Below are 16,972 nucleotides of genomic sequence, written 5' to 3'. Positions count from 1 at the left end.
AATGTTTTAATTATAAAATATTTATAAATGTTTTAATTATAAAATATTTTAAAAGATGAGGTAATTGTGTTTTTTATAATTAAATATTTTATAATTAAAATATTTATAATTAAATATTTATAATTAAAATATTTATAATTAAATATTTATAATTAAAATATTTATAATTAAATATTTATAATTAAAATATTTATAATTAAATATTTTATAATTAAAATATTTTTAAATATTTTATAATTAAAATTTTATTTTATATATATTATTATATATATAAAAAATTTTAATTTATTTTATATTTTATAAATATATTTTAATAAATTATATATTATAATTATTATAATTATAATATATAATAAATTATAATAAATTATAAATATATTTTATAATTTATATTTTATAAAAATATTAAAAAATTTTATTTTATATATATTATTATATATATAAAAAAATTTTAATTATAAAATATTTATAAATATTTTAATTATAAAATATTTATAAATATTTTAATTATAAATATTTAATTATAAATATTTTAATTATAAATATTTAATTATAAATATTTTAATTATAAATATTTAATTATAAATATTTAATTATAAATATTTTAATTATAAATATTTAATTATAAATATTTTAATTATAAATATTTAATTATAAATATTTAATTATAAATATTTTAATTATAAATATTTAATTATAAATATTTAATTATAAATATTTTAATTATAAATATTTAATTATAAATATTTAATTATAAATATTTTAATTATAAATATTTTATTATAAATATTTAATTATAAATATTTAATTATAAATATTTTAATTATGAATATTTTAATTATAAAATATTTAATTATAAATGTTTTAATTATAAAATATTTAATTATAAAAAACACAATTACCTCATCTTTTAAAATATTTTTGCAAAATATTTCCCTCCACAATTTCTCCATTTCCATTTTTATTCTGTTACTTAAATCACACTATGTGTTCTAGAGGTTTTGCTGTGCCAGAACATTTTATCAATGCCCTCGTTTCACTGTCTTTCAATACAAATGAGCCACATTCAGTGGTATGATACACAATAAAGACTCCATTTATTTGTTCCTCCTCCCCCAAGTTTAGCAAAATAACTCAGATCCTGATTTTCTTTAACTTGCAAAAAATGCCATCCTTCTGAGTTCAGAGACCTTCAGAGCCCTGGTGCCAGCTTTGGTGCAGGTCCAGTTCATATGTGCTTCTGCTTATAGTCTACTGCCTACTGCAGGGCTGGCTCACTGTATGGTTTTATCAATATAGGCAGTTTGAATTTTTTCTGTGCTATGTGAAAGTTCAATTGGAAAAGAAGAATAAATGAAGATTGCTTTTAAAAAATTAGAGGATGATAGTAAGTTCTCCTGGAGCAAGCTTCATATAGGGGTTCATGACTGTGGTTGACTGCAGCTTTTTCAGTAACTCCGTGATGTATATCAGAAATGTGTGGTAGTTTTGAATGGACAGGTCAATCAATCTTTTGGATTCAGCAATAAATTTTTCATAGTAATCAGAGAGTTGGTCTGAAAAATCTTGCAGTTTATATCTAAACTGCTGGTGGTAATCAGAAATTATTTTCTTTGTCGCAGTGGCCTGGCTTTTAATTATTTCCTGAGCAGTGGCAGAAAGCTCTGCAATCTTCTCTTTCCCTTTTCCATCTGGATCAGTAAGGATGCTAAGATATTCCTGAATATTTCTGTGCAGAAATTGCTCAACTTGACTTGAGAGTTGGGAAGTAAAGTCAGAGGCACTGACAATATATTCAGAATGGAAGTCCTTAAGAGCAACTAACAGGTTCTTGATCAGACTGACTATCTTTTCTTCAAGTTCATAATATTTCACTGTCCAGCCAACTATACTTGGATCAAAATATTCTTCACGAAGGGCCATAATGTATTGATGGATCTGCTGTAACTCTTGAGAAGATTCCTGAAGCTCGTTTTGAATAAATTCATTGAACTTATGAAGATTAAGGCATAGGTTTTCTTTCAACAATTTAAAAACATATGGGATATAATCATTGAAGATTGTGTTGATCTCATCTTGGATATAATTAATAAGATAAGTAAATTTCATCTCTTTCAGCTGTTTAATGTTATCTTCTATTAGTTGGAAAATGAATTGTAAAAGGTCCTGAAGATTACGTAGCACCTCTGTGGTCTTGAGAGACTGAATGTCTTTAAATACCTCTTGGGCTTCTTTTGATAAATCTTTCAACAGTTCCCTATACATTGAGATTACATCTATTAGTTTATGTTTCCTTAACTCGAAAGGAAGTGTAATCACTAGGTCTTGGAAATAGGAAAACAGTATTTCTGAACCATTATGGACTTTCAAATATACCTGGGACAGTACCGTCCCTACCTCCCTTATGAACATAGTGCAAAGTTCCTCCCTAGTGTATATCCCAGGTTTCCCCGGAAACTGGAATCTGGGGAAGTTCAGAAAATCAATGAGTGAGTCAATCAGATGCTTGACTTTCATATGGAATTCTTGAGTAACTCGTACCAAGCCGTCAAACACCTTATCCTTGAGTCCCTGGAAACTGGCTTGGCCTTCCTGAGTCAACAGTTCCTGGTACAGATTCTGGGCCTTGTCCTTCCACTCTTGGTAGGTCCCAGTGGTGCCACTGGCTGCTTTCTGGAACCTCACCTCGATATCATCAATTTGCCTAATGGCCCCTTGATAAACCCATTCAGCATTGTTCTGCAGATTTCTTCTCAGCTTTGAAGACGCTTCTCTCAGGGTGAGCCCTGTGTGTTCCCAGTGGTACTTGTTGACATAATCATAAAGGGCCCCTGTGGCCTTGGGCACGTTGTCTTTCAGAGAGGTTAGCAAGCCAGAAGCTGCCTCTTCTTCCCAATTAACTTTGATCTGAGTTTCCTCATCAGATTCCTGGACCCTCAACTCAGTTTTGAATATGGTGAGTTTTTTATCTGGAGAGGACTAAACAGAGAAAAAAAAAAGAACATGTTTTCAATTACTCCAATTACATAATATAGTACACTAAAACTTCATTAGCAGTTAAAAATAAAGATCAGAGAATCTTTCATATACTGAAAGGGATTTATCTTTCATATGTCAGTTCATGTGTTTGTTTTATGGTTAAATAAGTCTACTGTTGTTAATTTCTCTTTATCACATGCCCCAGAAAGGATTTTAAAAAAAGCTTGCTGTTTGGCATTTACATTGTGACACTTAACAGTTCAGCCTTCCTAGGACTGAAAACTGGAAGAGGAGTGGGGGGAAGAGAAAGAAGAGGAGAGAGAAGAAGAGTCAGGAAATGACAGATAGGGAAAGAAGAAATAGCAAAAAAGGCAAGTTGGAGCCCACCCTGCAGAGACCCAGAATCCCAACATCAGTACGCATTCTCCAAGCCCATGACAAACTTTTAGTAACAGTAATAGAACCATGTTTGGTCTTCTCCTCTGGTAACGTCACCCTTGATTTGGCCCTGGCAGAGCTTGTAAATGACATGAGAGGAATTTGATGTATCTCATCTAGCAATTCTATTGTGGGGAAGGATTTTAAAGTTTTAAATACTACAGAAACCAGCACTCTCTGAAAAATATACCCTGCCTATGGCTGAGCTTGCCTATGATTTAGATGATGAGGTATAACCCTCATCTTCCTGGATTTGCCCAGAATTAATAAATAATAGTGCTGATGGGATGTCATGTGTGCATCTAAACATTAAAATCAATCAAGGACTCATTGTAATACTTTCTAGAGAATATTTCCTCAGAGAAGAAGTTGCTTACCGCCTGTCTTTCACCTAGTTTGGGGAATCTCTGAATGAATATTTGGTCCTGAATTAAATGTATCTGCCCCAATTCTCCACTCGCTCTTGGGGGCGTGTCACTCATTAGGTGGTATTTACCTGAGGGCTGTAGTAGAAGTTCCATGTAGAAAAGTCGTCATCTTCATCCGTATCCATGCCCACGGTGCCTATGGCTGGGGAGGCTGCTGAGGTGGAGATGCCTTTCTTGTCTTTCTGGTAGTGCAGTTGGAGATCGGTGAACGCTGGGCTTTTGATATTGAGGTGCGCTTTTCCTTCCCATTCCCTGAAAGCAGAAAAACAGATGAGCCATCACGAAAGGGGTATGGAGATGAAGAAAATCACAATGAGTTTTCAAAAGGTATAAGGTTTCAATTCAATAAAAGTTCCATACTGAAGTCCTTCATATTTGCCATCTTCTTCATATTCTGCACTGAAGTCACGGTGTGCAAATGTTCCTTTAGTCTTAGAGGCTAACATACCATCTTCGATTTTGTGTGTTCCCGCAACTGTATAGGAGAGATTTTGTATTTTATTAGATTCATAACCGTAGGACGTTGATGTTTTCATTGTGAAAACTGGGAGAATTCTATCCTAACCAGATATTTCACTTATGTTTAAAATATGCAATGTACAGCTCACAGTTATTTTAAAATAAATAGTTAAAAGACATTGTTAGTCCTAAAATAATTACGGAAAAATCCATTTTCTTTAAAGCTGTTTGTCTTGAATGACACTAGATTTTCTACAGTTTGGTTTTTACGTGTAGGGTATACATGTATCTCTTTTCTTACTTAAAATTTTGTGACATTGAGTAATTGTACATCTACTCACAACTAAATACATAATTATTTACTCATAACTCTCATTGAAAATATACGATATCTAGGAGAGGAGACAGGATATTTCTTACCATTTAGTTCATATTCTAGGAACTGTACGGTTGAGCTGCATGTGGAATCCAGGACTGTTTCAACATAATCTGCTTTGTTTTTCAAACTGGCACTCCAAGTGGCATTATACATGGGAGAGTCTACCTCAAAGCGTGCAGTCAGTGCTTGAAAGGAAGGAATGACAATTCCAGCAGGTACAGAGAACTTAATGGAGGGAATCTCAATGGTCTGCTCAGGCACGATGATGGTGGGCAACTCAAAGTCTGCGATCTTGTTGGCTACTGCATTTAGATCCAAAGCAGCAATGCCATCTGAAACACTTTTTGGAAGCGTGAACTGGGACACAGTTAACTGAGATTCAGGCATGGTTATCTCAAAAAAGGGAATCAAGGAGTCTTCTGGTTGAGAATATTTTGTTACCACATCAACTTCAGGGAATTTTACCTCGGGGAGTGTTGGTAGGTTGAGGGCAAATGATGAAGTTCTCAGCTTCTTATAGATTTGTATTTCTCTGAAGTCAAGTTTGTACGATGGAACCTGAAGATCTGTAAATGGGACATGGAACGTAGGCATGACAAGAACTGAATTTAGATCATTTAGTTTCAGCCCAGGAATAATGAATTTATCAGCCAAAACTTTTACAGGGATGGAGAATGAATAGCCATTGGGGTTTTTGGTGTACACAAAGGCAGTTGAAACACGAAGATGCTGTCTCCTACCAATGCTGGTGGTTACATCCAGCTTTAGGAAATCCCATAAGCTCTTCTCATAGACTGGTAGGATGATATTTTTGAGGAACCTTAGGTGTCCTTCTAAGGATCCTGCAATGTCAAGGTGTGCCTTTTCTTGGTCATTGGAAAGCTCGACCTGGCTCTGGAAAGACCCAGAATGAATCCGGACTTCATTTTTCCATCTGATCTTCTGGTTCTTAGTGTTAGCATTCAGGGCCACTTCCTGGCCAAGGTGGGGGAAATCATGGAAGGAACTGGGCTGACTTGCATGGACCTGAACAAGAGCTGACATTTCCCATGGAGAGAGTTCCAGGGTGGCTTTGCTTGTATGTTCTCCGTTGGTGAAAAAGAGGCCCTCTAGCTGTAAGTGGTTTTTCGTACTGTGCTCCCAGAGGGAATATATGCGTTGGAGTGTGGCTTCTCCAGCAAAATTTTCTTTTACTTCAAGGTTCCAGATATCATCAATTTTGGAAGTGCCCTGCAGCTTCACTGAAGACCGTGTGCTCTTGGAATTCAAGTAAGTGTTGGCCTCACTAGCAATAGTTCCTGAATATTCCCGAGAAAGAACCGAACCCTTGACATCTCCTTTGGTAGATGACTCAATGGAAAAGTAAGAGGTGAGGCTTTCCAAGCTAAGCTTGTGGTCAACTGCTCCTTTAGCGGTAGAGTACAGCATTGAAGAATTGAAATCATACTTAAATTCCATGGAGGAAGAGACAGTAGGTTTTGACTTGGTATTTCCATTAAGTTCTTGCTTGAAATTCATTCTCAAAATTGGAATTTGGGCTTTTGCGCTTGTTGCCACTGACACTTCCATATTTTTCGTGGTTAAGCTCACAGTACTGTTATGACTACCCTCCACAAATTTGTTGCTCAGAGACAGAGCTGTGGCTAACTTCAATCCCCTTTTTCTTGCCAATCTTGTGGTGCCCTCTAATTTGTACTGCAGTGCATCAATGACAGATGAAGATGAAGAAAGGAGATGAGCAACAATATCTGACTGGTTAAAAAGTTCAGCATTGGTATTCAGTGTGATGACACTTGATTTAAAGGAGAAATCATAGGTAATATTGCCCATGGCAGGAATAAAAATATGGCTTATGGTACACAATTCCTTGAAATCTGGAAGAGAAAGCTTGAGATTTCTAGGGACATGAAGGACTGGCAGCTCTAAGGATGGCAGGATTAATGTATATGAAGGCACACGGATGTCAGAACCTAGGATGGTGAAACTAGGCATGCTGACTGCTTTTGGGAACACATAGCCGAATGCCGACATCTCTATGGTGAATGGAGACACTTCAACATTGACAACTGGAACGGTGTATCCAGGAATTTGAAAGGTCCTGGGGAGCTCGTCGTGAGATTTTTCAGCTTTGTACTTATCAAACTTAATTTTTGTTTCATTATAGGATTTGGTGACAAAATCTAATGCATTGTTTCTGTTTTTTTCAAAATGCCTGTCAAAGGGTTTGATGCTCTGACTGATAAACTCACAAAGCACAGCCAAAGGATTTGTGATGGAATGCCTGTGTTTGTTTTTCTTATACTGAGCTTTTACACTTAAATCAAATGATTGCTTTGTTGTTTTCAAGAATTCCTTCAAGCCTGTTTTTTCCCATAGAGAGAAATCTTTCAGTGGAGGAGTTGTGATTATTGTGTAAGGTAGACGCATTTCAGGAATTGTTAAAGGAATGTTTAAGAAATCCAGATTTGCTTCTCCATTTATTCCTACATGGGCCTCCATAATGTTCTCGTTGTTTCCAGCAGAGAAATTTTGGTTGTACTTATACTGATTGAACCTAGCACTTACTTGCCAACTTGCTTGCTGGGCACTGGGACTCAGAAACAGTGCATAGTTATTCAGGAAGTCTATCTTCCCTGTTAACCTTAATGGAAAACGAACTTTCAAGTTCCCTTCATTGTTTGTGGATGCCGTGATCTCAAATGGCTGGGCTGAAAAGAAAAGAGAATTTTTCAAAGTTCCAATAACCTTTCCATTTAAATGAGCATCATGCCTCCCAGTAAACTCTGCCTTCCCTTCTCCAAACAGTGCCGTGCCTTTAGCAGTTAGAACACTGTGGCCCACATGCTGGGAATCAACTCGTGATTGAATTTCAAGTTTAGAAAAGTTGAGGGAGCCAGATTCATAAACCAAGTTTTGGTTTACTCTTAGGTGTTTGCTATTGATCTTATTGGACAGTCCGAAGGAAGTGAGGGGTCCTTCTATGGTGAAACTAATTTGTGATTCATGTGTTCCCTCATCTGAGAATCTGGGGCAGGCCCATTTCCATGACCCTTTTCCAGAAGAAGTCCATGCTATGTGGCCAGCTTTCAACAGTGTCTTGATCTCGTTGCGCAGGTCAGCCTGACTAGAGAAGTCCAGTTTGGGGATGTTCAATTTGTGGAAGTATTTAGTGTTGCTATCCAGGGTAAGCTGATTGTTTATCTTGACAATCACTCCATTACTAAGCTCCAGTGTATTTTTTTCTGTGTGTAAACTTGCCACTGTGTTTGATTTTCCCTCAATAGCATTTCCAAAAAACAGCATTTCACTCCCATGCTCTGTTCTCAGGTACTTGCTGGAGAACTTCACGGACTCCTTCACAGCCAGCGGATTAATCTTAGGGTTTGAGAGTTGTGCATTTGCTTGAAAATCAAAATTGAGAACTTCTAATTTGGACTCTCCTTTGGCAGTGATGGAAGCTGCGATACCTGCTTCGTTTGCTGAGGTGGTTCCATTCCCTATGTCAGCATTTGCATCTAATGTGAAAAGAGGAGATTGGATTTTCAAAATACTGTATAGCTTGCCAAAAGTAGGTACTTCAATTGTGTGTGAGATGTGGGGAAGCTGGAATTCTGGTATGTGAAGGTCAGGAACTTGAAAATCATTAAGGTTGAGAGTTGGGATTATGAATTCTGGAATTGCGATTTCTGGTAAATGGAAGTCTGGCAGGGTGATTCTCGCTAGAGGAATGTCCTCCACCTTCAGATCCCTGAGATATACATCTGGAACGGGCCACTGCAGCTCACTGTTCAGCATCTGGTCAATGGTTCTGATGATCTTTACTTTCATTTCTACAAAGTCAATTGTAAAGGAAGGAATGTGGAAGGTGTTAAGGATGGTAAATTCTGGTGTGGAAAACCTGGATGGGATTTTTATATTTTTTAACTCTTTGAAGTTTATCTGAACTGACGGAATCCTCAAATCTGTTAGGGGGACTATAAAATCAGGTGTCTGGAAGGTAGCTTTCTGAAGAGCCTGAAGACTGACTTCAAAGGCAGGCATGGTCCCAAGGATGGTCTTGATTTCAGGAACAGTGAACCCTTGCTCTACCAATGCTTTCACACGTTTAGCCCAATCTTGGATAGAATACTGCTCTGCAAAGTCAGTAAGGTTCTTAGCAGCAAGAGTCCACCAATCAGAAATGTAGGTGACAAGTGTGCTATAAACCTGGCCTACCAGAGACAGGTATCGTTGAAGTTCCTGCTGAATGTCCATTTGATACATTCGGTCTCGCGTATCTTCTAGGGTCTCTCGGAATTTGGCCTTCATGTGAGCCAAAGATGCTGAACTTAAAGCCTCCTGTAACCAATTGATGATTAAGGTTATTTTGGTGTCCTGTAGGCTTTCCAGATACACTGCAACTGTGGCCTTGGTTTCCTCTAAAAACAGTTTTAATGCTTCAGCTTTTTGTGGTAGTTCCAGAGCCTGAATTTCACCATTGAGTCTCTGAGTCACCTCACGGATTTTGTCATTGGTTTCATCTACAAACTGGTGGTAATCAAATGACTTTAATTTCTTTATCAACATGTCAAGGAATTTGTTAACATCTTCAATGAATGTTTTAAAAGATAATTCATTAAGCTTCTTGACAGCATCATCAATAAATCCAACCAATTTCTCAAAGTAATCTTTTATCTTAACTTGTTGTAGGACATTGCTTAGCTTCTGAATAGTCTCCTTCAACTTGTATTGGTGGGCCAACTCTACTAATTTATCCATTAAAACCTGGATTTGTTGGTCTACTTCATACCTCTCGATTAACTCATGGACTTTGGCTCTGAAGGCATTGATTTTCTCAGCTACTTCAAAATCCCCAATAAGATTTATAACAAAGTGTTTGACATGCTCAAGAACGTCATTTATTCTTTCAAATGAAATTGTAGTTCCCAATTGATCTAAAAGCACTCTAACATCAATAGCCTCAACGTGTTGTTTTAACTTTCCAGCTAGGTGCTGGATGTCTATATTCTGTATGTGTCTCTTAAGCTGCTGCAGTTTTTCTTGTATCTGGATTCTGATTTGGTACTTAGTATCCACATTTTGAATCCAGGATGCAGTACTACTTCCACTTTTGTTAAAATGAATATTTTCAATAAACAAATGTAGATCATGGATTGTTTTTACTAAATTTACACGGATATGATAGTGCTCATCAAGACTTTTTAATTTTTCAATGATTTCATCAATAATATTAGCAATAGCTATTTTCAAATCATGTAAATCATAATTATCGTTAATATACTGATCAAATTGTATCATATATGTCTGCAGTTGAGATAGTTTTTCATTAAAGTTGATTTTGGCATCATCTAATGCAATTTGTATATCATTTTCTGTAATTCTATACTTTTTTGTGAGAGCAGTCAGTTTCTCCTTGGCACGTGAAACTTGTCTCTCCCAATTGAATGAATTCAGATAATCATTAGCTTGCTGTGGGAGTTTTCCCAGGGCTGCTCTGTATTTTCTTACAAATTGATCAATATTGATGTGCTTCAGGTCTCTCTGTACGTTTTCCAGTACAACTATAATGGTTTGTCGATTCCTCTCAAAATATTCTTGCAAGGTCTCAAAAAATGGGAGGTTAATGGAGTGAACATCTTGGTTTTTATCATACTTTACAAAAGCAACAATTGTAAATTCTTGGGGCTTCTCAACGGCATCTCTCATCTCTAAAGCATCAATGATATTGATGGGCTCACTGAGTAAAAGTGGCACTTTAATTGGGGAGTCTAGTAGAGTTAGGTCAGCCAGAGTTCGTCCAGTAAGCTCCACGCCAATTTTGTCTTTAGTGTTGTAAGCATCCAAGTCCTGGCTGTATTCATTGTTGTTAAATTGGGTCTTGAGTTTCCAGGTGCCTGTCTGCTCAGCTGGAGTAAGCAGGGCACTGACTTTGTGTTCAAGAGCTGCACTGATGCTTTTCCTAGACACGAGATGATGACTTGTGGAGCCTTTGTAATCATGAGAGAAAGTAAATGCCAGAGGTTCTGCTTTCAACAGGAATTTGCTATACAGCTGCCCAGTATGTTCTCCCCAGAGAGTGAGTTTCCCATTGCCATTTGTATGTGCATCGATGGTCATGGTAAACGGGGCCATTACAGAACGGAAGACATTGCTGAAATGCAGTGAGTCTGAATTATAGTTTGTGCTCATGTCAACGGCTGAAGCCAGCCCAGCGATGTCTGTGTTGAGCCGATGGCTAAACTCCACACCCTGAACCTTAGCAACAGTGTCTGCTTTATAGCTTGCTGATAAGGCAGCAGAAGAGATGGCATAGATGTGTTTTATTTCATTATTTTGGTAGGCTCCTTTTAGGTTACCAGCCACATGCAGCTTCAGGGGTTCTAGCCGTAGTTTCCCATTGTTGGTGAGATCCAGAGCATTGTATTTCAGGTCACTGTTTAAAGTAGTTACCAGAGAATAGGGCTGTAGCTGTAAATTAACAGTTTGCTTATAAAACTTGTCAGAGCTGTAAATGTTGTCAAGTTTTGAAGAGAAGTCCAGTGATAAGCCTGCAATGTTCAGACTGTTTGTGTGGTCAAATTTCATTTCAGCATATGAGCCCATCATGTCGTTTGAGAGCTTAAGTCCTTCTTGACTGATCTTGAAGTTGAAAATGTTTTTGCTGTCAACACCCAGAATCATGGCCTGATAAGCACTTCCCAGTGATAGCTCTGTGAGGGCGGCTTTCCCATCCAGACTGAATTTTGCATTGTGTTCCCTGAAGCGGCCATTTGTTGTTAATTTCATAGATGCCCCAGAGAGGCCAAGCTCTGCATTCAGCTCATTCTCCAGCACCAGGAGACTATACTTCAAGTTGGTCGTTGAACTGGTAGATATTCCATCTTGGCCAATCCTTAGTGTCGCCTTGTGAGCACCACTGTTAATTTTGTCAGTGCCTAAGATGTCAGCATTTAACTCAAGACCATGGGAATTTAGTGATCCAGAAAGCAGGCTGAAGAACCTCAATGACTCGTAATCAGCCTGATATTCAGAACGCAGCAGTGCATTTTGCTTAGAGAAGGTCATATCCATCTTGTTAGAAGTGGCAAAGTTCTTATACTTCCCACTGGTGTCAGATTTTAAAGTCAGCTCGTAGTTCTCATACTTTAGGGAAGCAGTATTTTTAATGATGCCACTTTGCAGATCAGAGGTGGAGGTGAGGGAGAGGGTTCCATCTTCATATCTTCCTGTTATCTGGTTGGTGCCTTGGAGGTAGGAGGAGTTAAACCTCAGGTTGGACTCTCCATTGAGCCGGCCAGTGTTAGGATCCCTCTGACAAGACAGGCCATATGTGCCTTTAGCATAGAACGAAGAGACTCTGAACTGCCCATCAATCTTGACTTCTTTGACAAACAAATGCTGTTTCTTTTTGGAGTCCAGATGAACTGAAGCAGACATCTGTGGTCCCCAGGAACTAGATGCATCGAATATTAGTAAACCTTTTGAGACTGGGTTGTTTCCAAGTTTTTCTACATGACTGAATTTGATATTCGAATCTAGAAATTTGTGGCGTAGAGACCCATCACATGATAGTGTGAACGTATTCTTGTGGTCATATGTTGTTTCTCCAGATCCTAACATAAAAATGAAAAGACATTGGTTAAATTAAGCAGTACATTTCCAGAGCAATCTCTATGTTGAAAGTCTTTCAATAATAAAGCCCCATTTTTCTGGGCCAATTGTGCAATAGACTCCTCCATCTGTAATGCAAAGATAAAATCTGATAGCAAAAGGCATTCCTCCAGGAAGCCTTGCCTGACCACCACAGGCGTTGTTTAGGTTCCCTTGTTGAGTGCTTCCACTCTACCTTATACTTATATACTACACTTTATCATAGCACCTCTCACACTGAATTATAATTGCTGGCTTATCTGTCTACTTTCTGTTACTGCCTGCTAGAATATTTAATACATGTGATATGTTTAATAAATATTTCTATTTGTTGAATAAAATAAAAGACTTCCAAGTAGCAAGGAAGATTATCTGCTAGAAAGCCAAAGTCCTTTCCTCCCTGGAGGAGGCTCTCCTCTTAGAGCCTGCCATGAACTAGCCCGGTGCACCCTTTACCTGAGCATAGCTCACCTTGCACATTGTAGGAAAGCAGGTGAACCACAGAGTCAGCCTTCATGTGGTAACGAGCCCGAAGGCTGAAATGGTCTGTGCTGGTGTTGCCACCACTGTAGGAGGCGGACCAGTTGTACAAGTTGCTGTAGACATTCGTGGAGAGGTCTAGAACACCCAGGAGAGGCACTTGCAGTTGATACAACTTGGGAATGGTAAAAGTAGGGACTTGGAACTCTCGAGATGGCAGATGGAATCCCACAGACTTGAAGTGGAGGGCTGGTGTCCTAACAGTCTCTAACATCTTTAGATCTCTGGAGGATTTGCCACCAAAAGGCAAAGGAATCTCAATTTTCAAACTGTTCTTGTTCAAGGTATATTTGACCCGGCCATCGCTGAAATGAACAACAAAGACAACATCCCCACAGTCAGACATCAGTCATTCAAAGTTCTCTGCCTCTGACCTTCACAGCAATATTGTACTTGCCCCATTCCCAAAGCCACTCTGCACTTTTCTTTGTGCTACTCCTATGCCTGGACCCCTTTGCTTTTACCTCCACCTGTCAAACACTCAAATCCTGACAAAGCTCTTCTAAGGGCCACTCCTTATCATTACCATCCCACCTAAGTCATAGCCAATTTGTCTCATTCTTACAGTTACATAGTCCCTTGCACCTTTCTCAAAGAGCATGTCATAATTTTGCTTATATAATTAATTATTTCTCATTTGTTGATATCTCCATGGTATCTTCTTGAAAGAAAAGGCTATACCTTACCCAGTTTCTATCTTCTCACTGTACCTAGTCTAGCATTTTGCACATAGAGGATACTTGATACAAATTTGCTAAACTGAATTGAGGCAACTTGATTTGTGGAAAGAACATAGGTATGGAAGTCAGTAAGCCTGGGTTAAAGTATTTTCTCAGAATGCTGCCTCCATTTAGTGCTCAATGGCTGTTCTGACTCTCTCTAGCTTAACAGCAAGTCTGTAGTCAATAACGCCTCTAGCCATTCTGAATTCTTCACAGTCAGAGGGAGAATTTGCTTATAACAGGTTGTACTGAATAAAATATCTTAGGGTGAAAGTACCAGAATCCTCTAATGACTTTCTTAGATTCTTCCCGACAGGGTTGGTGTTCTCATGTTTACTAATGCAAAGATGCCACAGTGTTTGTGCTATAGTTATTAATCTCCTTAAAATGCTTAAATTATTTCCTTTAAAAATTTAAATTAAAAAAATGTCTAAATCATGCTATGTAAAATCTTTCATTTACTTTGCATGGTTCAAGAAGCCTTGCTGGTTTCTTCTTTTACCTTTTTAAGAAGAGGTTTTCTGGGATGTGGAAGTCTGGCAATCCCATGTTCTGGAGGTTGAACTCCTTCAGGCTGTTGAGGTGGTCTTGCAAAGTCTGGGTATAAGGAAGACTCCCAGATGCCTTCTGAAGCCATGAGCTCATTGCCTACAAAATGACAGGAGACTTTTAAGGTAATGGGCTTGGATGAGCCTCAAAGAGCAATGAACATTAGGCAGAAATACCGATTTGACAAGTAAATTATTAAGCTGGACAATGCACTGAAAGTTAAAAATAAATAACAGAAAATTATGAATCTTCGTTGCCAGTCACTGATCACTGTCCATATTTATAAAAGGAATGTCTAACATAGTCAGCCTCCTAGCTTGTGTCCTGAAGCTTCCTTTGATACCACTAGGCAAAGAACTGTTCTACTTAGTAGCATCTCTTTGATATGTATCACATTCAGCTTTGTTTAACTGGGTAACTACACACTTGTGAAAGTTTTTTTTTCTCCCCAAGAATTCCCTGGGGGGAAGGAAGCATGCCTTATACATCTTTGGAAACCTTCCTGCACCTAGCTCAGAGTTGAGGATGTAATTAGCACTTATACCCATGTATTTATTGACTGGCAGACTCATACTTACAACTATTAATTTGGAACCCACGTGCCGGAAAGTCATGTCTGTTTGAGGGACTCTGTGATCCAGGAGTCTATTTGCATACATATGCAAGCTCTTAGGATAATCAGAGAGATCCACAGGGAAATTGGAAGTCATTTTTTTGGTATCTACATTGGTGCCTGTGTTCCATTCAAATTCAATCTTCTCTTCATCTGAAAATACGTAGGAAATAGTTGTGAATGGTACTAGTTCAGCCTGTAACCACAGGTCTCAACACCTGCATTACTTTGGAAGTGCTCACACAGGGGAAGAGACACATACCGTAATGCCATGCCACCCTCTTGGAAACTGTGGAGCCATAAGCTGTAGCAGATGAGTCCATTTGGAGAAGCAGTTTGGCAGGCGACCAGTGGGCGAGGATCTCACTTCTGGCTTCTGCTTGCAAACGGGGTATGGAAATAACACCCTTGATTTTTCTTTCTTCCTTTGTGTCACAACTATGGTAAAGAAAATCAGTTGGCACCAATGATTTTGTCCTTTCAATGGAGATATGCAGGATTAAACAGAAGTTCCATTTGTGGTGATCAAAACCAGATACAAGGATGGTTCAGAGAAACAGCCACAGATCAAACTCATCAACTTCTAAAGCCAACATTCAGCACAAATTAAGGACTTTGCAAACAGGTTTAGGAGAAAGAGAAGTTTTTTGAAAACTGTTTGAATCCTGCTCTGCTATTTACTAGCTCTGTGACTTTGACCAAATGATTTAACCCCTCTGAGCTACCATTTCCTTATCCATGAAACAGGAAAACTCACAGTGACCTCGCAGTTTATTGTGAGGACAGAGATAATTTCTTTAAAGCACCCAGCACTGTGCTTGATACATGAATAGTAAGTGCCTGATAAATGGTAGGAAAATCCCACTGGACATGCGCAGAGGGTTAAAATGTTGAGAGCTTGGCCGGGTGCAGTGGCTCACACCTGTAATCCCAGCACTTTGGGAGGCCAAGGCAGGTGGATCACGAGGTCAGGAGATCGAGACCATCCTGGTCAATATGGTGAAACCCTGTCTCTACTAAAAATATAAAAATTAGCTGGGTGTGGTGGCATGCACCTATAGTTCCAGCTCCTTGGGAGGCTTAAGCAGGAGAATCACTTGAACTCGGGAGGCAGAGGTTGCAGTGAGCCGAGATTGTGCCACTGCACTCCAGCCTGGTGACAGAGTGAGACTCCATCTCAAAAAAAAAAAAAATTGTTGAGGGCTCTATCTGCCACTCTGATTGTAGACTAGGGGAGAACATGGCTTGGTCAGGTATGAAGTGGAAGAGGAATAATGAAAAGAACCACCCAGGCCTGCAGTGCAGGTCAGATGACCCTCGGCCTTCTTTACCTTAGGTGGCCCATGAGGGCGACCTCAGTAATTTTCTTGTTCTGAATGTCCAGGGTGAGTCTGTAAGACGTTTTGCCCTCAGTAGATTCATCATTAACTCTGAGGATTGTTCCGAGGTCAACATCAAAATCCGGAATTTGGACTTCACTGGACAAGGTCATACTCTGCCGATTATATTTGAATGTCATGGTAGCCTCAGTCTGCTTCGCACCTGGACGAGTGTATAAGAGAATCAAGAGATGTGTGGTAAGAAGCTATGTTTTGGGCCGGGTGCGGTGGCTCACACCTGTAATCCCAGCACTTTGGGAGGCCAAGGCGGGCAGATCATGAGGTCAGGAGATCAAGACCATTCTGGCTAGCATGGTGAAACCCCGTCTCTACTAAAAATACAAAAAATTAGCCGGGCGTGATTGGTGGGTGCCTGTAGTCCCAGCTACTCAGGAGGCTGAGGCAGGAGAATGGCGTGAACCCGGGAGGCGGGGCTTGCAGTGAGCCGAGATGGCACCACTGCACTGCAGCCTGGGTGAAAGAGCAAGACTCCGTCTCAAAAAAAAAAATAAATAATAAATAAATAAATAAATAAATAAATAAGCTATGTTTTGGAAGGAAAGAGAGGAAAAGGTAGAGAAACTCCAAGGAATCAATGTGCTTAAACAAAAACACAGTTCAGGATTTTACTGAATTTTTTTTTTCTCATTAAACTTTTTTAATGGGTCTCATTTACTGATAATTTTAAACTCAGTTGTGTTCATGTATGCAAGTCTTTATGGATTGCCTGTTATGAGCCTATCGTGTGCTGGGCACTGCTCTTGGTACTGGGGAATCCTTGCTTGCATGGGGCTTACCTTCTAATGGGGGAGGTGTACAGGCAATAAACAAGTAAC

The 16,972-nt window shown here is 38.7% G+C and overlaps 1 protein-coding gene across 1 annotated transcript in view; it reads right to left on the bottom strand.

The window, feature by feature from the left end:
- Positions 1-1,079: 1,079 nt before the first annotated feature.
- APOB (apolipoprotein B) overlaps positions 1,080-16,972 on the bottom strand; it is a 42,549-nt gene continuing 26,656 nt past the window's right edge. Inside the window, exons 21-29 of the mRNA XM_034952688.3 lie at positions 16,089-16,299; positions 15,020-15,195; positions 14,723-14,910; positions 14,098-14,243; positions 12,805-13,178; positions 4,725-12,296; positions 4,206-4,320; positions 3,914-4,097; positions 1,080-2,979 (exon numbers count right to left, since the gene is read on the bottom strand). Of these exons, the coding sequence (XP_034808579.2) occupies positions 1,375-2,979; positions 3,914-4,097; positions 4,206-4,320; positions 4,725-12,296; positions 12,805-13,178; positions 14,098-14,243; positions 14,723-14,910; positions 15,020-15,195; positions 16,089-16,299 (10,571 nt within the window). The 3' untranslated portion in view covers positions 1,080-1,374. The remainder of the gene's footprint in view (positions 2,980-3,913; positions 4,098-4,205; positions 4,321-4,724; positions 12,297-12,804; positions 13,179-14,097; positions 14,244-14,722; positions 14,911-15,019; positions 15,196-16,088; positions 16,300-16,972) is intronic.

This window comes from Pan paniscus, chromosome 12 (assembly GCF_029289425.2).
Source record: "Pan paniscus chromosome 12, NHGRI_mPanPan1-v2.0_pri, whole genome shotgun sequence".
Taxonomy (NCBI): domain Eukaryota; kingdom Metazoa; phylum Chordata; class Mammalia; order Primates; family Hominidae; genus Pan; species Pan paniscus.
The sequence above is the reverse complement of the archived record's forward strand: the minus strand, read 5'-3'. Positions and strand labels throughout refer to the sequence as shown.